General features: G+C 46.5%; 1 protein-coding gene across 6 annotated transcripts in view; it reads left to right on the top strand.

Moving 5' to 3' along the window:
• Positions 1 to 25,881, top strand: part of CHD2 (chromodomain helicase DNA binding protein 2) — an 83,846-nt gene that overhangs the window by 29,736 nt on the left and 28,229 nt on the right. For all 6 annotated transcript variants that reach the window (XM_019504036.1, XM_019504038.1, XM_019504034.1 and 3 more), the window contains 19 exons: positions 2,567 to 2,628; positions 3,886 to 4,008; positions 4,509 to 4,658; positions 5,461 to 5,594; positions 6,509 to 6,734; positions 7,844 to 7,944; positions 9,524 to 9,568; positions 9,699 to 9,874; positions 11,301 to 11,425; positions 12,298 to 12,514; positions 13,596 to 13,685; positions 14,689 to 14,879; positions 16,600 to 16,788; positions 17,305 to 17,467; positions 17,861 to 18,013; positions 19,585 to 19,656; positions 21,498 to 21,647; positions 23,039 to 23,187; positions 24,312 to 24,408. In XM_019504036.1, the coding sequence (XP_019359581.1) occupies positions 2,567 to 2,628; positions 3,886 to 4,008; positions 4,509 to 4,658; positions 5,461 to 5,594; positions 6,509 to 6,734; positions 7,844 to 7,944; positions 9,524 to 9,568; positions 9,699 to 9,874; positions 11,301 to 11,425; positions 12,298 to 12,514; positions 13,596 to 13,685; positions 14,689 to 14,879; positions 16,600 to 16,788; positions 17,305 to 17,467; positions 17,861 to 18,013; positions 19,585 to 19,656; positions 21,498 to 21,647; positions 23,039 to 23,187; positions 24,312 to 24,408 (2,613 nt within the window). The remainder of the gene's footprint in view (positions 1 to 2,566; positions 2,629 to 3,885; positions 4,009 to 4,508; positions 4,659 to 5,460; positions 5,595 to 6,508; positions 6,735 to 7,843; positions 7,945 to 9,523; positions 9,569 to 9,698; positions 9,875 to 11,300; positions 11,426 to 12,297; positions 12,515 to 13,595; positions 13,686 to 14,688; positions 14,880 to 16,599; positions 16,789 to 17,304; positions 17,468 to 17,860; positions 18,014 to 19,584; positions 19,657 to 21,497; positions 21,648 to 23,038; positions 23,188 to 24,311; positions 24,409 to 25,881) is intronic.

The following is a 25,881-nucleotide window of genomic DNA, read 5'->3' as shown; positions in this document are numbered from 1 at the left end:
TACCGTGTTAGATTGTCATGAGCAAAATGGATACAAAACACAGCGAGGGGTGTTTGTCTTTCTGCCAGCCTAGTCTGTGGCCAGGATGGTGTTCAGTGCTTCAGATCAGCTTAACATAACCCTCCACTTAAGCAAGGAAGAAAGGAAATAAATGACAAGGAAGGCAGAGAAAGGGCATAAAAGTTGTAAGAAAAAACAGGTAAAAGGGGTATGTTCCTAGTGTCCATGGGATTGTCTCCTTAGTGAACGTCCTGGCCTCTGCCATTTAAAAAAGTTGTTACATTAATGTCACTCAGTTGTGAGCTTTGTTTGGCTGTTCTCCATGTCATAGGATAGGGATGGATCATGCATCGAGCACCTCCTGCATTGCATGGAGTTGGGGTGTTCAAGTTTCTCTGGAGCACTTGAGCGTCTTGCAGCTTCCAGTCTAGGTGGTATTTGCATTGCCTGAAACACACCGCAAGTTTTGGTGCAAGAGGTAGCTTGTCAGAGTGAGTATGTAGGAAATATGAACACTATTTCACGTCTTTCCCAACATCAGATGGCAGAGGCCAACGTTGTTTTAGACCAGGGTGGCCAACCTACAGTATGAATGCCACAAATAGTATGGGAAGCCTCTGTGTCTTGTGCACAGCAGATAGTGTGGGGAGCAGAAAACAGCAGCAAATCCAGAAGAGGATCTGAGTGGCACTTGGGGAAGACATGGGGATTAATTTGTGGCATGTCTGCCTAAAAGGTTAGACTCCACTGCTTTAGAGAACAGTTTTCTTAGGTGTTCCTTCCCAGGAGTGTTTAAAAATTACTGCATTTGACACCTTAATCCTTCATTGCTCATGGTACAGCTGTTGTACGATAGGTTGGATGTGCAGACAGTGCAAATCCAAGCATCAGCATAGAGTGAAAGGATATACTCTTAGTGAATTGCCAAAGCCATTGCCAGTAGCAGTATGTCTCAGTGCTGTAGCAAAAAGTGGTTTTGGAAGGAGAAATGCAAATGAGCAAGTTGCACAGAGCAAATCTAACATGGCTGTTTCTGTCATTCTGGCACGATCTGGGACACACTGGACTGTGTTTTTTCCTACACTGGTGTTAATGCTTTGTGTTTGTATGAGGGTGTCGAAACCAAAAGGAAGGGTGATTTGTCTCATATCAGAATCTTCTAGTTTGGATAGCCGCTTCATAGGACTGCTCAGTTTAAAAAAAAAATGAAGTTAGGTATATGGCTCAATTGTGTTTTTAATTGTCTCAGCACCTCAAAGTTAATGAACCTGACATTAAAAAAAATATGGCGGTTTTTAGAGAATCCATCTCTAACTAAGAACTAATTGCAAGAAGTGATTTAATTTCATGAGGATTAAGAGGAGGGAAAGCAGCAGAGTATCCTTTTTGTTTGCTCATCTTATTAATTATTTTTACTGAGGGAAAAGAAACGTGATTCTAGCAAAGTTTCCTTTGCTTTGTTAAGACCTCCAGGCCTTCTTTGGGAACTGGATGATGAAGAGTTGGGTTTTTATTTTATTTTATTTTAACTGTATAATTTTTACATTCCTAACATTCCTAAAATGTTTCCATCCGTCATTCTGAGCTTAATTTATATTTAAAGAAAAAAGCCTGAGTTTTTATTGATGAACATGACTAGTTTTGATTTTTGTTGTCCTTAAGTGTTCAAAGATCATGAGTCAGGACCCTCAAACCTATTAAATTGGCTTCCAAATCACATGATTTTAAAAATAAGTGTCGTCTTTGACCTCTAGTTTTTGCGTCTTTTAGGGCATGCTTGGGTTTTTCTCCATGACCATGATGGGCAGGAACATTTCTAATGAAGTGGCTTGATTTCAGGATCTAGGTCCAGATATCTCAAGACTCAGGACAATCACAGTGGCTGGCATGCATTCTTCATCACTGCCTCATCAGGCAATGGCCTGAGAAAATAGCTGAGCCTTAGTCATACACTACCCCCTGAAAAGTACCGAGTTTTGGCTTTGATCAAAGAGCACAAATATCATCTTTGCATTCAAGGAATGATCCTTAATGTTAAAATGTAGAAGTTGTTAATAGATGCATCCTAGCTTATCATCTTGTCTCCATGGTGCATCTGCAGCCTCGGACCTGGAGGCAGTAGGTCAGATTTCTCTTGAGTTGAACCTTTAGGAGACGGTATATAATGTGCATCTGGCTGCTGCCATCAGGTGTTTTTTGTGCTTAGAGACTGATGCTGAGAGGTAGGTGGGATGTGTAGTTTGTTGCTTTTCTGGGCTCAATGAGTCCAAGATCCATGTTTTACCAAGGCTTTTTGTCCTTTCTTCTGAGTTTTCTTTATAATCCCTTGCATTTAGAAAACAGTCACATTTTTAGTCTTCAGGCCACTGAGTGGTGCTGGTAGCTGCCACCTTTTAGTAACAGGGTCACACAGTTGCATCCCATTTTAATTTTAGTATCACAAGAGAGAGTTCATGGGCTGCTTTTGAGCTGCTTTCTAGCTTAGGCAGTCTGTGTGTTTCAGTTGTTTCCGAAAGGAAACTGTGCGGAACAAAGTCTACAATCTGATCTCTTTTTTTAATTAAAGGCAAGTAGCGAATCTGAAAATGAGAGCCCCAAAAGAAGAGGCCAGAAGCAAATGAAAAAAACGTAAGTTTTGGTGGAGCGGGTTGGAGTTGGTTTGGTTTTATTTGACGTCTTTGTAGAAAATGGGCCGTCAGTTATATTTGAGGGACACAGCTGAGAGAGATCAAAACCTTATGAAGTAATTCTGCTTATTAATAATGGGTTGGATGATTAACCCTGAAACAGCAAGGATTTTGGTGGGAGATATCTTTTCTTGGATGAACTGCATGGTTAGGATAGAGTTAGACAAGCACGAGAAGCAGGACTTAGACCATGCAAAGCAGTCTGTTCCTTTTAGCAATTTACCCCCTTTGTTTACTTTTTTTTTTTTTTTGCACATAACTGATGGGGAAATTGCATTGGTGAGCTTAGTTTTCCCCATCTGGTCTTTCACCTCTTTTGTGTCTGGTGCTGTTGATTTTCAAGTTTTCGACACAAAAAGCTGAATTTTGCAATCCTAAGAAAATGTTCTTGTTCATGGCAAAAAACCATGAATTTGTCTCTAGATACATGAGATTTTTATGATTTTTTCTCTCTCTCAAAAAAAAAGAAAGACCCTTGGCAAAATTTTAATCCCAGTAGACTCACCTTTATTCCTCTGGATTTGTGTAATATGGCTGTATTCTTGCAGTATGTGCTAATAGGCCTGTTGTCAACAAAAGAGGGGCTTCCATGCTAGTGAACACTTTGAAACACTGACATGCCACAAAATTTAGTTGCTTTTCTTTAATGTTTTTTTTTTAATTACCTGCTTGCAGTTCAAATGAGATTGTATATAACATAAGACGCAATAAGGTTAGGAGAGAACCTAGACTATATGGGATCCTACTTAATACAGACCACGCTCACTAAGCTGAAGCCCATACTTTTTAGAAATATGAAAGCAATGTTTTCAGAAACTTCCCCTGCAGGTTTCCCAGATCAGCTCAGAATGCCTGAGTGGAAATGAAAAATAAAAGGAATGGAAGTCCTTACATATCAAATCATTAGAAATGCAGCTCTGTTAAGCATGTCACAGCTATATATTTTCGGCATTGTTCTGACCTCAGGAAATACGTAATTATGGTGTCTAGATGCGTGGTGGAAGTAGGGAATCATAGTGTGAGATCCAGGTGTTTTCCCTTGAGTGATGAATCTGGCAGTGCTGGTGCTGAACTTTCTCTCTTGTCTAGCTCCAGTCCATGGGCACGAACCCGTGATCCAGCTGACCTGAATTTCTGTGTAGTCAGCTGATGTTGTTGAAGTGCAAGTGTCCCTTCTGATTTATGTTTTTGACCGTAGAAATAAATGGAAAAGGGAGGTTTCTGGGGAAGAGGAGGATGAAGATGGAGGGGGGCAAGGCACCAGTGCAGAAAGTGAACCGGAGCCGAAGAAAGTTAAAGCTAGAAGACCTGCCCCGAGAAGGTGAGAAGGGATAGGGTTCGCTCGTTTTCCCTTTGATATGGGATGTCTCTAATTTCACTGCTCCAGAGATACCTGGTGAATGACCTTCTGTAGGGAACTGCTGCTGGGAGCCTGTATGTGCAGTGGAGCCAGTTAACATGGAGCTGAAGCTGTGGAGCAACCTCCTGTGGGAAGAGGTTGGAAACCTCATCCCTTGAGTAATTTAGAAGTGACTGAAAAGTATGCTGAAGGGACCAGTCCTGCATTGGGGTGGAGGGGGAAAATCTCTGCAGGCCCATACAGAGGTTTAATATTGTTCTCAGTTGTGGTGCTGGGGACCTGATTCTGTTTTTGTTACACCAGTTTAACACAGCTGTGTGTAATCCGTTGATCTCCATGGAGTTGAAAGGGAAATGGAGGATATTGAGATATGCCCATCCTGAGGGTTGGGCAACCCTGTTGAAATATGCTCCTTGCCTAAAACATACTGTATTACATCTTCCTATTCATAATCATTTTAGAGCAGTGGCCAAAACCAGTGTTAAAAAGCCCCACAAACCCCAGCGTGGGAAGAGGAGAAAGAAACAAGACTCATCGGAAGATGACGATGACGATGATGATGACGAGACTCCAAAAAGGCAAACTCGCCGCCGAGCAGCCAAAAATGTCAGGTACAGCTGAGCTGCTAAGACACATTGTGAGCAGAGCAGGGACTTGGGATTTGGGCCACCAGCTGGCTGACAGCGTGAGTCACAGCAAGGTCCCCAGCTAGTTGGTGTGGGCGACTCACTGTGTTGCATGTGCACCCATTGATTCTCACACAGCCCTTCCCACAGGATCAGGGCCTCTGATATTTAGCCTCTGTAGCTCATGATGTTCATTATATTGCATGCTGGTCTGTCTCAGTGGGGTGTTGGGAGGCTTCATTAATGTTTCTGGTGTGCTTTGAGGTCAGAGGAAGGGTGCTACGATAATGGAAACGTATCAGACCTGCAGGATATCAACCTGCAGAATATTTGCCCGTGGCTAGAAGCTCACAAAGGTTGAAACGGTCCCCAGCATCTTGCGGGTCCCTTTCCAGGCACTTGGTACTCTGTGAGGCTCATGGTTCTGAGTGGAAATTAACCTTTCATTAGTGAAGGATAGGAAGAAACTTACTCTGTAGGCAGCTTTTTGCATAACTGTCTGTTGCAGGTTTTATTGTACCTCCTTCTGGCCCCTATGAGAGGCAAGGATACAGGACTAGGTGAACTGCTGCTCTGATGCAACATATCTATCTCTGTCTTTTAAGAGGCAGAGTAAAATTTCAGCTAGGCTGAATGGCGACTCTGAGAAACTTAGGCATTGCACTCAACATCAAATCCCAGCATAAATGCTGGAGGGGTCTGTTCAATCCCTTCCCCTGCCACATGCATTTGGCTATAGTTTAAGAAAGTTAAGGACATTTTCTCATTTGAGCTTGGTCTTCTACAGTTACAAAGAAGATGATGATTTTGAGACTGATTCGGACGACCTGATTGAGATGACCGGGGAAGGAGCGGACGAACAGCAGGACAACAGCGAGACCATTGAGAAAGTCTTGGATGTCAGGATTGGAAAGAAAGGAGGTGTGTTACTTCAGGATGCTGTGTTGGGTTATGAGTCTGCTCACATTTGCTCTCTGAGCCTTGTGGGCAGGTGTAATGCTGCTGCATGTTTGCTCTTTCCGGAGGGCAGAGGGTGTTTAAATTCCATAACTTCTTTCCTCTCTCGTTTCCATTTTCATTTTATGTTGAACGTTTTTGTTTGTAGCAGTACCTTTCATACAGTCTGTTCCTTACAACACCTAAATGTTCCCTGTGCTGCCTGACAGTTTCCTGTGCATGTGTTAGAAACCTGCAGAAAAATACGGGAGGCAGGAATGAAGCAGGTGCTTCCTTCTGCTGCCTGTTTTCAAAAGAAATCTGCTCAGCTGGTATAAGTTGCTATAAGTCCATTGCTGGAACAGGAATACTTTACACCAGCTGGAGCCCTGCCTCCAAAGATTTTGCATGATTGAACAGCACTAGAATGTTTTAGGAGAGCTTTAAAAGGTGAAGGATCAAAACACTTGTGACAGAAGGGTTTGAGCGGGATTCTGGTATAAGGAGAGACTTACATGTGATTGTGGTAGGTTCAGAGGTGCCGTGGGACAGTGGTTTCCGAACTGTGTTCCACAGAACCCCTGCGTTCATGACAGGTCATCAGGGTTTCCACAGAGAGACTGGGGCTAATAGCATATTGGGCTAGGAGGCAGTACTCCATCGTTGTCAGGCTGGGTTGCCCAGGTCTGTCAGCTCACAGGATAGGGGTAGGAGCTGCGCAGCAGCAGAAGTGATTTGAAACTTTCCCGTCACTTTAGGACATCTGAAAATCACTGCTGTAGGATATTATTCATGTTCCTGCAAAGATGCACTAGTTAGGAACTGGTCCCTTCTCTGGTACAGCTCACTTTGAGCACTTGGCTAACAAATGTATCAACCGCAGCCCAATTTTTTTCCAGCCACTGGTGCATCCACCACCGTGTATGCTACGGAAGCCAACGGTGACCCGAGTGCTGACTTTGACCCTGAAAAGGATGAAAGAGAAGTTCAGTACTTGATCAAATGGAAAGGCTGGTCTTACATCCACAGCACGTGGGAAAGTGAAGAGTCCCTGCAGCAGCAGAAGGTGAAGGGTCTGAAAAAGCTAGAGAACTTCAAGAAGAAAGAGGAGGAAATCAAACAGTGGTATGTTTCCCTGGAGACAAATGGGGTGGCAGACACGGGAGGTTATTTCACGCCAAGCAATACCTGAGCTCTGCCAAAGTGGGTTTTTCTGTTCAAGTGTAGGCCTTGGAGAACTTTTTTCTTTGGATCCTATCTAATGGAAACAGATCTCTCTTTACAAAGTAATGTAAGGCTCAGTTTCTGGTAGGAACGTGTGTGCCAGATGATCCCAGCAGTAAAGTCTTGCTAAAGTATCTAAGTGAACTAGGGACATAAATCCTATTTTCAGTGATGATTTAAGTGTTAATTCTATTGACTTTCCATAGGACGTTGTTTCCTTTGGACCCAAGTGACTTGATAAGCTGTTTGGGCATCTAGGTCCCATTCGATGCTTTTGAATATTTGACCAGTCTCCTCCAATAACAGAGGTTCTGGCAGAAAACTTTTCCATGTCTCTATGGAAGCTAGGGTCCTGTTAACAACATTTTCTCTATATGTCCCGAGACAGACACACAGAGTATTTCTTTTTGTGTAAAGCTGCTTTTCATGTAATTTTGGCTTTGTAGAGGAGCAGCTTGCAAAAGTATAAGGGAAAACTGTTAAGTTCCCCAGTGTTTTGCCATTGGTGGGGTTTGGCTGTCAGTAACGTGTTCCTATAGAAATGTTAAGAGGTGTATCAGATAAGTGACTGACAGTGATTCTAGGACAGTTCTCAACATTTTCAGACTAGGCATCCCTTGGAAAATGCTAATTTTTAGTTTTCACAGGTTTTTTGACTCCAGAAGAAGATTAGAGTAGTTCTTCTGTTGCGAAGAACTCAGCCCACAAGAGGACCAAATTTTTTTTTAACCTTGTGGATTTCTGTTTGAAATCTCTGATTTGATCTTATGATGAATCATGTTTTCACAATTAACAGTACTAATACTGCATGGCACCCCTTGACAGCACCCTTGAAAGGCTCCCAAGGGGCCCCAGGATGCTATGTCACCCTGGCTGAGAATCACTGGTCTAGGACTTACTTAACTAACTCATGAAACTGCCCGGGTTGGGTAGACTTTCAGCGCATGGCCTTGATGAGTGCTTTGTAGGAAGCGAGCAGGAGAGTTGTTACACGTGTCTTTTCTACCCAGGCTAGCCAAGGTGTCCCCCGAAGATGTGGAATACTACAACTGCCAACAGGAACTGGCTGCAGAGCTGAATAAACAGTATCAAATAGTGGAGAGAGTGATTGGTAAGTGGAGTAGTAAATATTAGAGGTGCACCGATACATCAGTCCGATACTGGATCGGTACCGATATAAAGAAAATGTGCTGTATTGGATATCAGCCCAGTGGGGCTGATAAATGCTCGTGCTGCGTGCAGCTGCAGCGCAGCACTCAGGCGGCCAGGAGCACAGCCAGCAGCGTGGAGAGCTGCCTCCTGCTGGTCAGTCCGTTGTGGTAGAAGGGGAGGGGGGAGGGAAGGGAAGGGGTGTGGAGGGGGATGCAGATCAATGCCTCCTGCAGTGAGGGAGGGGGAGGGGGCAGGTGCTGGGCAGAGGGGCAGCTCCCGCTGCTGCTTGCACCCCTGCTTGCCCCGGATTGGGGCAGGGATGGGCTTCAGCCTAGGGCTCTAGGGGCGCTTGGAGCGGGCGCTGGCGGCACTGGGAGAATCCTGCATCTGCCCCAGATTTTGCCCCCACTCTGCTCCCAGCGCTGCCACCTGCCAGTCTGGCTCTTCCTGGCATGTGGGTGGAGGTGGGGTGTTGAGCCAGAGCAGCACCGGGCAGCTGGCAGCAGCAGTGCTGGGAGCTTTGCTGCAGCAACATTTGGGTGGATGCAGCATCCTTTCAGCACCATTGGCACCTGCTCCAAGGCCAGTCCCCGCCAAGAAGAGTCCCGTGCAGCCCCACCCTGCACAGATCCAGGGGCATATGCCCCCCCGGGCCCACCTGGGGTGCAAGCAATGGCATGAGCTGCCCTCCCCACCCCCGGCTGTGGCTCATGCAGCCCCCCCGCCCCACCTGGGCAGCACCTGTCCCTGCCCTTACCCCCTCCCTCACCACGGGAGGGGTATTGATCTTGCCCCCAACCCCTTCGCTCCCCCTTCCCCTTCCATCATCCTGGACCTACCAGCTGGAGGCAATTGCATCGGAAATAGGATCGATATCTGCCGATATGCCTCCTTAAATATCGGCTATCTGTATCGCCCCCCCAAACCTTTATCAGTGCACCCCTAGTAAGTATTCCTAGAGGATGAAGAGCAAGACTTCAGAATTCAATTTATTGGGGGCGGGGATTGGATTTTGTAAGAAGGAGCCTCTCTGCCCTCCATCTGCCATCCATTCTATAGGATACAGGAATCTCAGGATTAATGCACAGGAGAGCTGGGTTTTCTGTGGCTCAGTGCCCCGAACTGTAAAATGTGATTGATAGTCCCTGTTTCCTGAGTATTATTGTTCATAAAGGTGTTGGAGATCTATATGTAGAAAGTGGGTGAGGCACAGTGGTGGAAGGACCATGTGGTCTGACATGTTGTTAATAAAGAGTGGCTTGTCAGGTTGGAACTTAGGTTTTTGTGCTTAGTGACAAATTGTGGCTGGGTCAGGTATTGAGTAAGTTAGTAATGTAACGCCGATTTAGTGGGGGCTGCCCAGTGCCTTTGGAAACTAGACATGAAGAACTGAGTGTTGTGTTTTAACAATCTTTGAATACATTGAAGAGATTAAAAAACTGTTAGTATAACTATGGGAGCTCCAGAATATCTTGTTTGCCCTTTCTTCTGGCTGTTCAGACACTAAAGCCCTTCTTTTATTGTTTCTGTAAACATAGCTATGAAGACCAACAAGTCTGCAACGGGACATTCTGAATTCCCAGGTAAAGTGGCCTTTAATTCCCTTTCTGCCATGCTGGGCTCTCATTCATGTCCTGTCTTGCAGTGGCAGCGGTTGATAGCATCACTGTCTTGGTCTCCTCTTGCTCACGGTGTTTTGTTTCTGTGCTGTAGCTCACAGTCGGAAAACATCCTCTAACGATCCCGAGTACCTGTGCAAGTGGATGGGGCTGCCCTATGCAGAATGCAGCTGGGAAGACGAGGCTCTGATCTGCAAGAAATTCCAACACTGCATCGACAGCTTCAACAATCGCAACAACTCCAAAAACATTCCCACACGGGATTGCAAGGTGCGCTTTCTTCCCTGCTGTCTGCTTGCTAAGTGCTGGATCTAGGTCTTTTCCGGTTTTCTTGGGGCATTCGGGAGGGGGGTTTGGAGCAGAAAAGCAAGATGTTTCCAGCACGTCCCAGTCCCCCATCCCCCTCCCGCAGGTCAGTTCCTTTGTTCAGGGGTTTGCTGCGTTCTTTTTAGTGCCGTATCCTGATTCTCAAGACAGGTCACTTACCCTGCAAAACAGGGCCTGGGTCTTTTTTCCGGGAGCTCTCTCGTTGTACTATGTAGGCAGATGGGGTGGAGTTAGCGCTAAGTCCAATGGCAGCTCCTCTCCTTAAGTTTATCATCTGCCACTAGTGATTGTTATCAAAGGTTGTCTTCTGTTTTACTACGTGCACTGCGTGGCAGAGATTATGTTTGTAAGGCCCTATCCTGGGGCCCTGTATTGCCCTGCATCTGTACATGAGGTACTGTAGTTTTGAGCTGGGGCACGTTTGCCACACCAGGGCATCGTGTTTTAGACAGCTCTGTTTAGTGAACTAGTTAGAGCTGAGTGTCGTTATGCTCAGCAATACAAAGAGTCATCTTCCTCTTCCTCTGGGGCTTGTCTCTGGTTTGCCAGGACCATGCCAGCATAGTTTGCATCGTCAGGACCTGGCAGGAGTTAACTGGTGTTTATAACTGAAATAACTGAGCTCTATTTTGGTGGGAGGTAAGCGTAATAGATTTCTCATCCTGGCTCTCTGAGAAAATATGTTTTACCGGCTGCATCTTCTCTTAATTTGAAGTGGAGCATGGCGTGCAAATGCCATGTTTCTCTGTGGGAAGAAAAGATCCCTGCTTAGTGCCATGTCAGTGTTTAGAAATGCTTTTGAATGAATGCTTGTTGTACTGTCTGTCACAGTAGCTAGAGAGATGCATCCCTTTTGTATCTTGGCTACCCCATCTATAAATTGGAACAGTGACACTTCTGTACCCCACGGGGTGCGGGTGGGGTGGAATATGAAACTTCAGCAATGCTTGTAACGTGCTTCGTAATTCACAGAGAAAAAGGTGTTTTAGAAATGTGACAACATGCCCAAGAAAAAGGGGAGATTGGGATTTGGCAAAATAGATAAAATGGAAGGAATGAGAATGGAAAATGGGAGATGGGAATAAAAGAGGCAGAATGAGAGAGCCAGGAGGCAGAGACATGGTGAAGGTCTGGTCAGTGTGGGTTACACATTGCAGCTTTACAGGGTTTCCTTGGAGGGTTGGCCTGTGGCTCTGAATGTCTGAGCTGCGGCAGAAGTGTGCGAGCAAGCTGTTGTTGCAGGTATGAGTACTCAGAATTGCCTTTGCATATGTACGCACACGTGTGTCACAAGAAGAAGTGCTGTTTTTGTGCATTGAGTCTGAAGCCCTTATTTCTACTGCAAGCTTAAAGGTTCTGCCTTTTTTAGGTGCTGAAGCAGAGACCTAGGTTTGTTGCCTTGAAGAAACAGCCTTCTTATATTGGTGGCGAGAACCTGGAGCTCCGAGATTACCAGCTGGAAGGCCTCAACTGGCTGGCTCACTCATGGTGCAAGTATGTGCAGACGATGTGGTAATCTGGTTGGGTAATATTCTAGTTTTGTCTGGGGCTGCAGCATTAGTTTTATTTTTATTTTATTTTTTTGACACATTGGGCCGCATCCCTTTCTGATGTATCCCTGTTGCACCACACCAGGATGTGGCCCTGTGGTATTTATATCTTTGTCTTCGCTTAACCTGCTTCTTGCACCTTGAAAGTTAAGGTTCTCAAGGATCTCACATCCCTCCAGCAACACTACCTAGGCCTTTGTTGGAAAAAGGGAATTTTTTTTTTTATATGAACTGAAAGGGGGAAAAAACAGTTCCCAAAACTAAGAGGGGAACCCCATTGCACTTTGACGATGGGTACAAGAAGAGGCATATTCCCAGCACTGCTGTCTCATTTGTTTTTTCCTCCTCCTTATACCCAGCATCATCCACTTGGCTGTATGGAGAGGTGGGCGAGCCACTGCTGTGGAGATGGACCCTGAAGTTTGATAGTCCAGTGGCCTGGTCCAATCCCATATTCCTCAATCAAATGAGAAAAGCTGAATCTCTGTCTTGGCGAGCTTGAGCTAGCCCCTTTGGAACTCTGTTCCACATTAGCCCACCAGCTTTTTTATCTTTTGGCTTGGTGTTTATTTTCCAGTTTTGTGTGAATGTGGCCCATGCTTTGACCTCTTCACTCAGAAGTAGTTTCTTTGTAGTACAGTATAATGTGGATTCTTCTAGGCTTTTCCAGCCAGTATTTAAATGGTGTTTTGCAGTCCACACCTTTCAGTCTCTCTCATTGTTTATATCCCTGTCGGTGCTTAGTAAATCGGTTGTAGCCTGATGCTACAACTATATATATATGTATATATATATGTTTTCTGTTCTCCGTCTCAGGAACAACAGTGTGATCCTGGCTGATGAAATGGGCTTGGGGAAGACTATCCAGACAATATCATTCCTCTCCTATCTCTTCCATCAGCATCAGTTGTACGGTCCCTTTCTAATAGTGGTACCTTTGTCTACTCTCACCTCATGGCAGAGAGAGTTTGAAGTCTGGGCACCGGAGATAAATGTGGTCGTGTACATAGGAGATCTGATGAGCAGGAATACGGTGCGTGAACAGAGGCGTAGGGGTGGGTAGAACAACAGCCACAGTATAGCCTGCTAAGATAGATCAGAGATAGCGTGATGCTCTATGGAAAGGCAAACTGCACTAGAATTTGTTGCAGTGTGTATACGTTATGACTCCCTGGCTGGCATAACCTTGAGACCATGTATGAGTTTAAAAGACTCTGCCTTAGTTTTAATACCAGGAAAATATATATAATAGTTGTCTCACATAAAGAATCTTGGGCCTTAATATTTATAGTGTTTTGCAACCTGCTGACTGTAGATTTGCAGTCTTACCATTTGAGCAACAAGGTAGAAAAAGACACAATTTTATTGGGCAATATAGAAAAGCCACAGGTTGTGATTCATGATGGGACTGCAAGTGTCGTATTAATAGAGACTAGTGAATTAAGACCATCCTTTAGCAGCTCACCCTGCTGAGGCCTTCCCAGTCGCAGTACTTTCTTTGCAAGAACAGTTCTAAGGTGTATGGATTACAGTGGGATTCCTACGGATCTTACAAAGAAGGGGTGGTCATATGGTGTTACAGATTTCACAGGCTTCTGCAGCTACGGCACTAAAATATACGTGAGGCCAGAAAAATGTGTCTCATTAAAAGAAAACTGGTCCCTTGTTACTGAACTTTGTTGGCTTTGGGTTGATCTAGCCAACTAATTAACCTGCTTCGTTTGCTGACTGAACCAGTGTTTTTGCTCAGTACCTCAGTGCAACTCCAAGCCAGCATTGCTGAACAGAGCACACTGGAGCATTCATGGGATTGCCAGCTACGTTCTGACCCTTGCACACATTTATTGCTGCTGCTGAAGGAATTGGAAAGCACAGTTGCATGTTCAGGAGACTAAGCATGCAAACCCAAGGTTTTAGGGAGTCGTTTGTCTGCCTGTGCCTGTGGGTAAACTGGCAGGTGCCTTGCTGTGGCCCCACTTTGTCTATAGAAAATGGAAGACTTTTTTGAGGGAAGCAAATGTTGGGCTTTTCTGATTCGGATAGAAGGACGGTGCTGAAGGAAGGCAGTCGATTGTAGACCCGTCCTTGCTCAGCTTTGTCATCTCCCTTCACAGATCCGTGAATATGAGTGGATCCATGCTCAGACGAAAAGGTTGAAATTCAACGTGCTCATCACAACATATGAGATCCTTCTCAAAGACAAGGTGTGTAACAAGCAAAGAGGTGTTTATGTGAACTTCTTTATCAAGCATAAATAGGGGCGTCCCTGAGACTTCTGCTGTGAGTAGAGCATCTAGCCATGATCCAGAGCTGCGTCCTCCTCTGTGCTGGCTGAGAACCTGTAGACGCTGCTTGCTTTTACTTGGTCTACTAAAAACAGAATATAGTGTTCATGTGATAGGATTGTTACACAATGGGAATCACAATGTTCACCATTACACACACAAATAACGCACCTGTCGTCATGAAATCTGGGCTTGCTTTGCTTGGGTTAATCTGTGCTCATGGGGGTGGATTAAAGGGGGATAAGTGGGAGTAGGGGAGAGGTGTGCTGTAGGAACTTAGAAAATGTAAAGCCAGTCTGTTGCAGAAAAGCCCTTGTAACAGGTGGCCAGTCCTCTTAAGAAGAAGCAGCAGGCAGCCCTGTTAAGGATGTTCAGTTGTGGGGCATTTTGCTAAAGAGGGAGAGGGAGTGACCTACTGGGGCCTTTTCAAGTTCCTGGAAGCTGGAGTGAGGAGGGATGGGGCTGGGTGTGAAAATGGCTCTTCTAATATCCAGGGAGGACAGAGCATTTGGGTTCTGTTGTGTTTGTTTCATGAAGAATAAACTGTTGTGAAGCACTAATAACAGAACTAACTCACCTGGTTAAGACAGAAAGAGAAGCAACCCTCTTACAGCCCTTAAAACATGTTTGGGGCACTAGATAGCATGCTAATTTTAAACACTTCTGTCCCATTTAAGTGAAATCATAATTGATGTGGGGCCTCTCTCTCAAAGGCAAGATAACAAGATAATAAAATAACTTATTTTCAAGAGTTCCTGAAATCAGTAGGTGCCCAGACACCAGGGTGATGGGCACGGTATAAGAATTGCAGTAGCACATAATGGGATTACATGGCTGAGATGAGGTGCACAGAGAGGTTAAGCCAAATGCTTATGGTGCTTGTCTAATGTGGTGTATCCTTTGGCTTTGTTTTTTGCTCCAGGCTGTCCTGGGCAGCATTAGCTGGGCCTTTTTGGGAGTGGATGAAGCCCATCGACTGAAGAATGATGACTCTCTGCTATATAAAACTCTGATTGATTTCAAGTCCAATCACAGGCTGCTGATCACTGGGACCCCACTTCAGAATTCCCTCAAGGAGCTCTGGTCACTGCTGCACTTCATTATGCCAGAGAAGTAAGTCTTGTTGTGTACTTCAGGAGAAAACAGCATGTGTCAAAGCCACTCTCTTAACTAGATATAAAAGTGAACAGCATGGAGTAGCTTTGGAAAAGCATACACACCTGTGAATAAAGTGTGACTAGAGTTAGAGCAGAGGTTGGAAGAGGGAAGTTAGCACGTGCATAAAACACATAACGCCGATTCCAAAAACAACCCCAAAAGCAGCTCTTGCTGGATTACAAAAAGAAGAGATGAATGAGTCAGTCTCTGCCAAGTGCAAATGGGCAGATTTTCAGTTTCCTGAGGGGCTCTTATGAAAAGATGGAGAGGGCAGAAAGAAATTGATTTTTAAAATGGAGTAAAACCAGATCCATTTTTAGGGAGGACTGCGGCAAATACAAAACCTGCTGTCACGTAAGTGCTGGGTAGCCCAGAGCAGGGGGAATGTGAGAGAGTCTGATTTTAATTCAGGAGACAAAGTATAGTGTCACAGAGATTCAGGGTAACGTTTTAAAAAACGCATGTCCCATTTTCAAAATGGCTTTTCAGTGAGATCGACGGTCCATGTGCTTAAGGCAGTTTTGATAATGGGACTCGGCATTTTTGAAAATGTTGCCTTTCAGTTAATCTGGTACAGGCACTTTAAAAAAAAATGGAAAAAAGATGTTTGGAGGATGGTGGGGGGGTTATGTTTTTAATATGTGCATACTTCAGCAACTGATGAAGTGAACATGGGTTCATGAAAGCATATTTTCTCTCTAGATATGCATCTTATTTACTGTATGAAGGTGCATATCTGCTCTGCCTTCTGACTGCCCACTAACATGGCTAAATAGCTCTCTCTGCAATATGTACTGGCACAGATTGCAGCTTGCTAGGGGAAACACTGTGTCTGAGACCAACTGAAGGATTTCAGTTTTTGTGTCAAATTGTTTCGGGTCACTGTTCAGTCTCCCATTGGCTCCAGCTGGCTTTGGGTCAGGCTCTTCAACAACTGACACATTACACCCCAAAGTGGTTACAATTCAGTGGTGTATCCTTCTGCATACCACTGGGAAGAAAACTATTAAGGACAGATGAGGTGTTGATAGTAGTTGGCCTGGAAACCAAAAATCACAGAAGAAATCTGGACTGGAAGGAAGGGATGGTAGGGTAGTATTGCAAAGGCCCATATTTATTCAGTAGTACCTGACCTGATCAGAGTAAATGTTAGGTTTCCAGGCTAACCTCAAAAGTTGTGAAAAGGAGACTAGTGTCTGCAAATGATATGCTGAATGGTGATTTTTTTCGGCTACTGTTTTTAGTAATATCTTTATTTTGGAAGACGATTCATATTTATATTTACACGCTAGAGATCATTAACAGTATTTATTTGGTAACCCTACTTTTGTTTGCTGGAGTGAATGGCGATGTATTGTATGCAACAAAAATTCTGGTCCCTCGTTCAGGAGACATGGTTCATCAACGAAGGCTGATTTGTACAGTGATTAAAATAGGAAGCTAAGGTTAGCGCAGTATTCAACGTTGCCATTTATTGTCTTGAGCAAGCCACTTAATCTCTCTCCATTTTACTCTGCTATAAGAAGGCAGTTGTGCAGCTCACTCACAGGGGCACTGAGTACATTGCTTTTGATTCAGTTGGGACTCCTCAACTAGTAGGCATAGTCTAAGGGCAGATAATGAGATGGCAAACCAAGAGGCTTTCTAACCCCCAACTCCTAAATTGTACCATCAGGTTTGAGTTTTGGGACGATTTTGAAGATGATCATGGGAAAGGGAGAGAGAACGGCTACCAGAGTCTTCACAAAGTCCTGGAGCCTTTTCTCCTGCGCAGGGTGAAGAAGGATGTGGAAAAATCCCTGCCAGCCAAAGTGGAGCAGATTCTCCGGGTGGAAATGTCTGCCCTGCAGAAGCAGTATTATAAGTAAGTTACTTTCTGAGTTACTGACAATGACCAGTAGATGTGGGTATGGGCTTCTTCATTAGTGCCTAATGGATCGTTCTTTACCCAAAATCTGCCAGACACAGTGTGATTGGCAGCCTCCTTCAGCAGAGGAAGAAGCTGGGAAAGGTGGTATAGCATCTTGTCCCCAGGTCACCTGTGTTTGGATGGACATTATAATTCACGTACATGCTGTTTTTTTTTTTGGAGAGAGGGCAGTGATAGAAATTAGCTGGCTAACTTCACAGGGAAGGGACCACACACTTCTCATTGTTGTGAAGCTCTACGTTCTTTACTGTTAAAGAAGTTCACAGAGAGCAGCATTGGGATCTCAGGGGAAGAGCAAGCGGAAGTGTCATGGGGGAGAAACGAAATGGAGAGACATTGGGGAAACTGGTGCCGGAGCAAAAATGTCTCTCAAAGGTATTTTTCCTGAGGACACAAGTCTGTTTGTCTCTCTCCCCACTGAAATGATTTTTTGTTTTCTTCTGCCTGCAGATGGATTTTGACCAGAAATTACAAGGCTCTTTCCAAAGGGACAAGGGGCAGCACATCTGGCTTCCTAAATATTGTGATGGAGCTGAAGAAGTGCTGCAACCATTGCTATCTCATCAAACCTCCAGAGGAAAATGAGAGGGAGAATGGCTCTGAGATACTGCTGGTGGGTAGTTGTTTGGGGTGCAATGGCTTTCTCCTTTCCTTTCCCCTTACTTCCACACTCAGGCCAAAAAAAAAAGTTTTGCAAGTACTCTGGCCTCAGCTTGCTGGAAATCTGTTTTCTCTCCACAGCCACTCTCTATCCAGCCTTCCCCCTTGCTTTTGGGAAGACCCTGTGTCTGTTTAAACTGGTCATCTAGGGTAGGATGGGCATATAACAGCAGATCTGAGTTTGACACTTGGACTATTTTGAACAGATGCATTTTGATTTGCACTGCAAAGCTGTATGATGTAGTTGGTGTAATGAGGGAAACATTACCCTGTGTGTGTTGGGTCTGTATGGGACTTGCAGGGGAATGGTTGGAAGGATCAGCTGGAATGACTCTTACTTCTTTAGTCTCTGATCAGGAGCAGTGGAAAGCTAATTCTCTTGGACAAGCTGCTGACCAGGCTGCGTGAGAGGGGTAACAGAGTCCTGATCTTCTCTCAGATGGTGAGGATGCTGGACATCTTGGCGGAGTACTTGGCTATCAAGCACTACCCTTTTCAGGTGAGGACTGCAAGCAGTTGTACACTGAGATTAACAGGAAAGGGCAGATCAAGAGCATGGGCCATTTTGAGTGCCCAGATTCTCAGAGATTTGTAGCTGGTACTAAAGCAAAAGGCTCTGTATGAACTGGGAAATGCCATCATATTCCCCCATTGCAAAGTGCTAATTGGGTTGAAGGAATGAGCACTGCATAGACTGGGTGGATAGATAGGATTGAGCTAGGATTTAGAAGATCTAGGTTTAGTTCCTGGCTTTGCTGTTGGCCTGCTTGGTTGATCTTGGAGCCAGCCACACCATTTCCCTTTACCTCAGTTTCCCCACCTGTAATATGGAGATGATGTTACTGACTTCCATTTAAAGCTTTGTTGAAGAGCTACATGCTGTTATTCATGTTGTCCTTATTACTCATCACATGTGAACCCAGGCATGGTGGAAAATACAATGTGTCCATTCAGTGGTCTGTTATGTTGACCTTGATTACCAAAGTGCCATGTGGCATCCAGAGAAATCTTTTCCTCCATAGTGGGTGCATCTGCACGTGCACACTTACTGCCCAGTAATTAGGTTATTGTGAAGTAACCAAAAACTACTGCGTAGCATGGGCACGTGTCTACACGTGTGCACCCGTACTGTGACTTGTAACTATGGTGACTTATGCCAACTTGGGCGTAAATTTGCTACATGATGCAGGTAGCAAATTTATGCCCGAGTAGTTACTGTGCAGTAACACACCTGTAGACATGTTACTGTGCAGTAATAGTGTGTATGTATGTGTGCGTGTGTGTGTGGACTGACTTGGGATTAACTTTACTCCCAAGTTGGCCCACACACAGCATTACTGCATTGTAACGCCTTCACAGGTAGATGCAGGCTTAAAAACCCACTTACTGCACAGTAAATGCACATGTAAACATGCCCATATTGTTTCTACAGTGCATATATCTTGAGCTAGAAGTCTCCAGGGATGTGAACGGTTCTGGTCTGCCCACAGGGTGGTTTCAGCAGGGAGTCCTGAGCTTTGGACCGGCCTTCTCCTTGTGGTACAGTTAGTTGATTCCCTCAGGATATGTTTGCTGCCTTCTGCTTGAGTGGGAACATGAATGGGCTCCTTTGGCTAATGTGGCTATCCACTCCATTTCTCTTTGATGGATGCTGGCTTGACAGCCTTCAGCCCAGACGTTATGGAAGTGTCCATGTGCACAGAGCTTGCGAAAAAGGACACACTTTACACAGGCAAACGTGCAATAAAGCCCCTCCTCCCTGCAAAGCAGGCCTTGATTCTTAAAACCCCACTGAGGGCTGTAAATACAGAGATCCTGGCGGGGAGCCTGTAACGAGAGCTGCCGTGTCACCCACCGTGTGACTGCTGTCTAAGCATGTCCCCCTGCCCTCACAGCATGGCAGGTTATAGCAGTGCAGTTATTTTTAATTGGCGGTTATTTTTAATGATTAAAAGCTTGTAGCTGACAGCAGGCAGGGCAGGAGCCTGCAGAGCTCCCAGAGCTTCGGGGCAGCGATTCTTTAGGGGTCCTTTCCTTTCCTTCCTTTCACCATTATTGTTGGTTTTGCAGCGCTTGGACGGGTCGATCAAAGGGGAGATCCGGAAGCAGGCTCTGGATCACTTCAACGCTGATGGCTCTGAGGTACGGCGGCCAGGGGACCTGGGCAGGACGCTTGATCTGTGGGAGTTCACAGCTAAGCTGCAGCTGCAGTTTATAGCTACTGAGTGGGAGTGAGTTTGTGGCTTTTTTTTAAAGGGCTCTGGGTACAATTAAGGGCATGGCACTGGCAGGTTTTGTATCTTACAGCTGTCAGCATTGCTTGTTATAAACACCCTAAAGCCACAGAAAGCAAGGGGGTCTGTCTAGTTAGATCCAGACAGGATGCTCATTGACCACCAAGGATCAAAGCTGCTTGGGGTTTCCCCATCTCAGTCCTGGTACTGAAGCAGTCACAAAATGACTTGACTTTGCTGAGGTGCACAATCATTTCTGGGTTTGAACTGCTGGGAGAGGGGGTGGGAAATGGCTGGAAGCGCAGCCTGGCAGAGGGGTCTAGTGATTGCTGGATAGGGTTAGGGTGCAGAGAGGCTCCTGGGTTGCAATCTCTTCCCCCTGGGCCTGCTTGCTGACTCACTGTGACCAGGTGCATGTCACAGGCTTGTTTATGCCTCACTCAGTCCAGCCCTCTAAAAAAACAAGACCTTGCTTGGAAATCCAGGCTGGTGATTCTTGAGGAATGGGCTGGGGAGAATGAAAGGAGACTTAGCTTCCTAGTAGCACAACGCACCCAGCGTATTCAGAATGAAGGTGAAAAGCTAACTGTGATGCAGGCAGGGGGCTGACAGAAGGGGAAACAGGGCATGTGTCCTAAAACCTGCTTTTTCCTCCCTCTGGAGGAGACCCTGAGAGCCAGACTGGCACAGCCAGCGACTTGGGCAGTCCTCAGAGTGGCGGTCAGGTCAGGTGTCATTAGCGTGGGGTTGACCTCATACTGAGGGGGTCCCAGGTGACGAAAAGGAGCATGCGTTTGTCTGCTGCCTGGTGTGACCTTCAGAAGCAGCCGACTCAAGGTGCCTTTCCTTTTGAGCTGCTTGTTCCACTGCCCGTAGTGACACCTGCTGGCTGATTCTGCAGTCACACATCTCCTCTCCAGGTCTTCTCTTTGGTCTCACTGTAAGTCAGATGGCAACCACCAGCAGTGACAAGCTTCTCTGCAGGCTGCAGGTGGCTTCAGTCAGGGGGTCCTGGTTTCCTACCACGGCCCCCAAGACCATTAGTGCTAGGATTGACATGTCAAGGGTGTGCAGAAGGGGAATCTTTCTGCCGTTACATCTCCTTCCTGTTTGTCCCCAAGCTCAGTGGACTTCTCTGTTGTCCTGTTCTTCTCTGTGCTCCCTTGTAGGAGAAGATCTTTCTACCATGTTGTCCGCATGCTGGAAACCTAATAGTCTCCCACTGTCCTTCCCCTCCTGTCTCCTCCCAGTGTCCTGGTCTGTCTGGATTCCCTCCCTTGCTCCTCCCCACTCTGTTCCCTCTTTGAGAATCTTTCTTGTTCTGCACTGAGTCTTTCTTCCTAAACTATAGATTCCACTACACCAGGGGTAGGCAACCTCTGGCACTGGTGCCAGAGCACGACACACGAAGGCATTTTGCTTGACATGTGCACCTCGGGGTGGATGGTGGGGAAGGGGTAGGGGTTGTGCTGCCACAACAAGGATCAGGCCCCTTGTGGCTCCCCTGCCGTGTGCCCCTGGTACACCAACATCTTGCAGGTTGAGACTGTGGGTGTTTTTGGCACTCTGCCCAAAAACGTTGCCAACCCCTGCACTACACCTTCCTCTTCCTCAGCCTAGCGTGCAAGTCCCTATCGGGTGTATTGTAACCTTTGTTCCTTTACTGGCATTTGGACATACGTGTTTTAAGCGACCAATCGTATTTTTTTGCAAGCAGAGCTGTACCAACCTATCATGCATTGTACACAGGACTTCTGTTTCCTGCTGTCAACACGAGCTGGTGGACTGGGGATTAACCTGGCTTCTGCAGACACCGTGGTGATCTTTGACTCGGATTGGAACCCCCAGAATGACCTGCAGGCTCAGGCCCGGGCTCACAGAATCGGACAGAAGAAGCAGGTCAGATTAGCTGCCTGGTTCAGTCCTTTGAGAACTCAGTCTGTTGATATAGTGCAGCAGATGCTACAAAACATCAACATATCCCCTTTACATGGACTCCCAAGAATCTGAGCCGTCCCATCAGATCCAGGAATCTGTGGAAACTCAAACTGAGATGCAAAAAATCAAGCCTGATTTTGCTCAAAGCCAGGTCCAGACTTTCTGAGTGGGCTTGCAAGCTTCCTAGCAGATATTGCATTAATACTACAGCCCACAAGCAAACATGTCCTATCAATCTTGGTCTCATGCAGTTGTGGTATCCAGTGGTTGATTCAAGTAGGGAGTGGTCTAGACCAGGGATATCGAGCTCATCAGATCCTATGGGCTGGACAGGGCCCACAGACTGGCCTTGTGTGTCTGATCCAGTGTGTAGTGTTGGTCCATTCTGGCTGCCACATGCATTATCTACCCTGGACAGGCCCATGTGCTGCCAGCAGTGCACAGGGCTGGGGCTGGGGTGCACTAAATGCAGGACCAGTCTGAGACCAAGAGGCAACACTGCGGGCAGATGATAGGTTTACATCAGCTGCTTCTTCAGTGCCCCAGGTCGAGGCCTCCCAACTTCGATAAGCTGGTTGAACATCCCTGGATAGAAGCCTGTTAGAACAAATATGGGGCTAGAGACAGTGACCATGTATTCCACCTACTTTATTGTGGTTCACTTGTGCTGCCTTGTTAATACGTAAATGCTGTAGTTCACTCATTATAGACATGGTGCTGGATGAAATTCCTTGGCTTGTTCTATTCAGGCAGTCAAACTTATATGATCAAAAATTGGCCCCCCTCTGACCATAAAATCTGTGAGTAACATTTTTCCACAACATCACAGAAACTCCAGTGTGCAAAGTGTTCAGGAGATCTGCCAAGAACTGCCTTGGTCTATAGGCTTTGGTAGGGCAGAGAACACGTCGCAGCAGGGCTGCGTTTGCCTGTCCTGGTGGGGCAATGATGGGCATATGCGCAACATTTGAAAGCCATGAAAGAGAGAGCCACATTACTGGACTTGTAGCAGATTTAGCAAAAAAGTCCCTTTTGAGCTGAAGGCACAAGAGGTTCTTTACTAGTTTCCTTACTGTCCAAATCCCTGTAAAATAGTTTGCAGTGAAAAGGCTACGAGACCTTCAGCTCATTATTATAAGGGTCCCTCCAGGCTTAGGGGTGTGCGTATTATGTGACCTGGTCAGATGCACTATAAAGGACACTTACTTGCAAGAAGCAGATCTGCAGACACATTATTGCTGCCTTCTGGGAAGTGCCCTGAGACTCCTAGGAAGTAGCACAGGCTGCGAGGTAGTTTAGGCCAGACATATTACAGGTCCATAAAATATCCCTTCTCTTTCCTTACCCCTTAGGTGAACATTTACCGCTTGGTAACAAAGGGAACAGTAGAAGAGGAGATCATCGAGAGGGCCAAGAAAAAGATGGTGTTGGATCATTTGGTGATCCAGCGTATGGACACCACAGGTCGGACTGTACTGGATAACAATTCTGGGAGATCCAAGTAAGTGTCTGAGGAGGGTGAGGGAAACAGGAGCATCATGTGAAGTAATCAGCATGACTGTCACAGAGTCTCAGGGTAGTCCATGGATAGTTTTTTCTGCCAGAAAAGCACTAATGGTGGTAGTTCACCACTGACTCTGGCTCATGTAGTCATTGGTATGGAAGCCCCATGGCGTGTCAAAGCTAGCCAGGATATAAAGAGCATTTTGTCCTCTCTTGTTTCCTGTTCAGTCTCTCTCTACTTCCTTTTCCTTTTCCTATCTTTTCCTCTTTCTCCCCTGTATGGCTAGCACATTTTTTCCTGCAGGATCCCCCGAATCATTAATATGTGAAGAATGTTAATTCCACAGCTGAAGTCCACTAGGATCAGCTGAAGTCTTTTCCTGGCTCTTCACCAGAATGTCTATTTAAATATTGTAATCCTTAGTCACTTCCCCTTTGCAGCTAGAGCACTTGAGGGGGAAAGTGGCCACACACACCTTGCAGCTGTAGTCATCTCCTGTAGCTGTTCTTGCTCTCGGTGAAAGACCAAATAGTTGGACGGGTATAAGAGAATGGGTCGTTTTCTCCTGCAGACTTCAGGAGGAGGAGGCTGTGGGGAAGGCTGTGGGATTAGCTTGCTACTGGGTCTCCCCATCTTGCCCCTTCAGTTTATTTGTCAAGTGATTTAGCACATGAGAGTAATAAAAGCACTGAAATCCAGACCTGCATAATACCTCCCTTTTGGCAGCCTTCATGCCTTCCACAGCTTTCTCTGCTTGCTCTTCCTCATTTCATCCTCCTCAGCCCACCCCTGAAGCCATTGATAAAGATAACCTTCCAAACGCATAGGAACTCTTCCCTTTGGAGCCACTCAGTACTGCCACTTAATAAGCTGTGATTTAGAGTACAGACCTTCTAGGTGTCATATCAGCTGCCTTCTCAGCACTCCTGGCCCCTGCCAGGCCAGAAAGAGAGAGCCAGGGAACAGGAGGCAAGGGTTTCCTTAGTGCAGGGGAAAACACACTAAACACCTTTGCAAATGGCGAGAAACATAGCTTGTTTTTATGCTGTTGGAGGGTTGGCTTGGTGGCTTTTGAGAGATCCAACTTTAACCTTTGTTTCCTTCCTCTCTCCTCCCTGTAGTTCAAATCCTTTCAACAAAGAGGAGTTGACAGCTATTCTGAAGTTTGGAGCAGAAGACCTCTTCAAGGAGCTGGAAGGGGAAGAGTCAGAACCTCAGGTAGTTTCAAGTAACCTCTTTGGGCTCTGGAGGCTCTGTGTGAACAGAACTTCATCTGTACATTGGGATGGGGTAGAGGCTTGCCGGTTCACTGACCCTTTTGTTTTGTGGCTGGGGAGGATGGTTTAGGAAACCTAGCAGCTGAATTCAAGTTTCCAAAGCAGGAGAAGGAAGGGAACAATGGGCAAGCCAACTGTGAAGATCCCTGTAAAAATGGGAGTGTCACAGCTGAGGTTTCAATGATGGAAGTTTTTAAAGGGGAGCTGTTCCTTCTTCTCAATATACATCTGTGAGTGTGTTTGTCCAGGACAGAGCAGACCGAGTCTCCCAACTCTACAAACAATCTATGAAAAATATGAAACTCCAGTGGGCACTTTGCTTTGGTAGTTTTTACAGAAATAAAGGAGTTGGCAGAGCCAAAAAATTGTTGGGTCCCTTTCACTCTGTTTCCATGCATGGTTGTTCGACAGCAGTACTCTGAACAGCTCTGTTAATGGCCCGAATAGCATACCAGCATTTTGTTTGGGGGAGAAGATCCACAATAAATAGGACTCAGACTGAAATGTTTTGCTGTTCAACTGAAATATTCCCTTTATTCATCTAAACCAGGGGCTGGCAAAATATGGCCTGCTAAGGGACTTTGGCCTGCAGCAGGTCCATCAGACCTGCCCAGCCCAGGTGTGTGTGGGGGTGCAGTCTGGGCCATGGTGTTGCGGTCAGTCTTGCTGCCCCCGGGTGGGCAATGGGGCTCGCGTGGTGCCTGGACTCTGTTTCTTGGCAGCTGCAATGGTGGCGGCTCCTGGCAGCCAGAGCTGCCTGACCTGGCCTCGTTACCTGGGCACCTCAGTCCATCCACCCCGCACTCACTGTCGGGGCAGGACTTGTGCAGGCAAGGGGCTTGGCTGGGCAGTTGGAGTGGGGCCATGGATGGGTGGGGAGCAAAGTTCCCTCTAAGGTGCGCGTGTGCACGGCCGCACACAACTGAAAGTGTGGCCGCGCAGAGCCATTTCAAGGCTGCCCACCAGGAGAGGCTGGGGTGGGAGCCTGGCGTGGGCTCCACCAGCTCTGGCGAAGTACTCCGCTTCCCTGCATCAGGGCCGGGGAGTGGAGCACTTCCCCGGAGCCGGCGGAGCCCGTGCCAGCCCCCATGCCAGCCTACATCCCTGCCTTGTCTCACCTCCAGGGAGGAGCTGTTGCCTGCCCCAGTGAGGCTCCGCCGGCTCCGGGACACTGCGGGACATGCCCCTGGAGGCAGAGCAGTGTCCTGGAGCCAGCAGACCCTCACTGGGGCAGGCAGCAGCTCCTCCCCGAGGTGAAGCTAGGCAGGGATGTAGGCTGGTGCGGGGGGCTGGCGCAGGCTCCACTGGCTCTGGGAAGGTGCTCCACTCCCTGGCGCTGATGCGGGGGAATGGAGCACTTCCCCGGAGCCAGCGGAGCCTGCACCAGCTCCAGCCCCTGGCCCTTGGGTCCGGC

The sequence above is a fragment of the Gavialis gangeticus genome, unplaced genomic scaffold (assembly GCF_001723915.1).
Source record: "Gavialis gangeticus isolate Ggan-Ray unplaced genomic scaffold, GavGan_comp1, whole genome shotgun sequence".
NCBI classification, from domain to species: Eukaryota; Metazoa; Chordata; order Crocodylia; family Gavialidae; genus Gavialis; species Gavialis gangeticus.
This window is presented reverse-complemented; position numbering and strand designations above follow the sequence as displayed.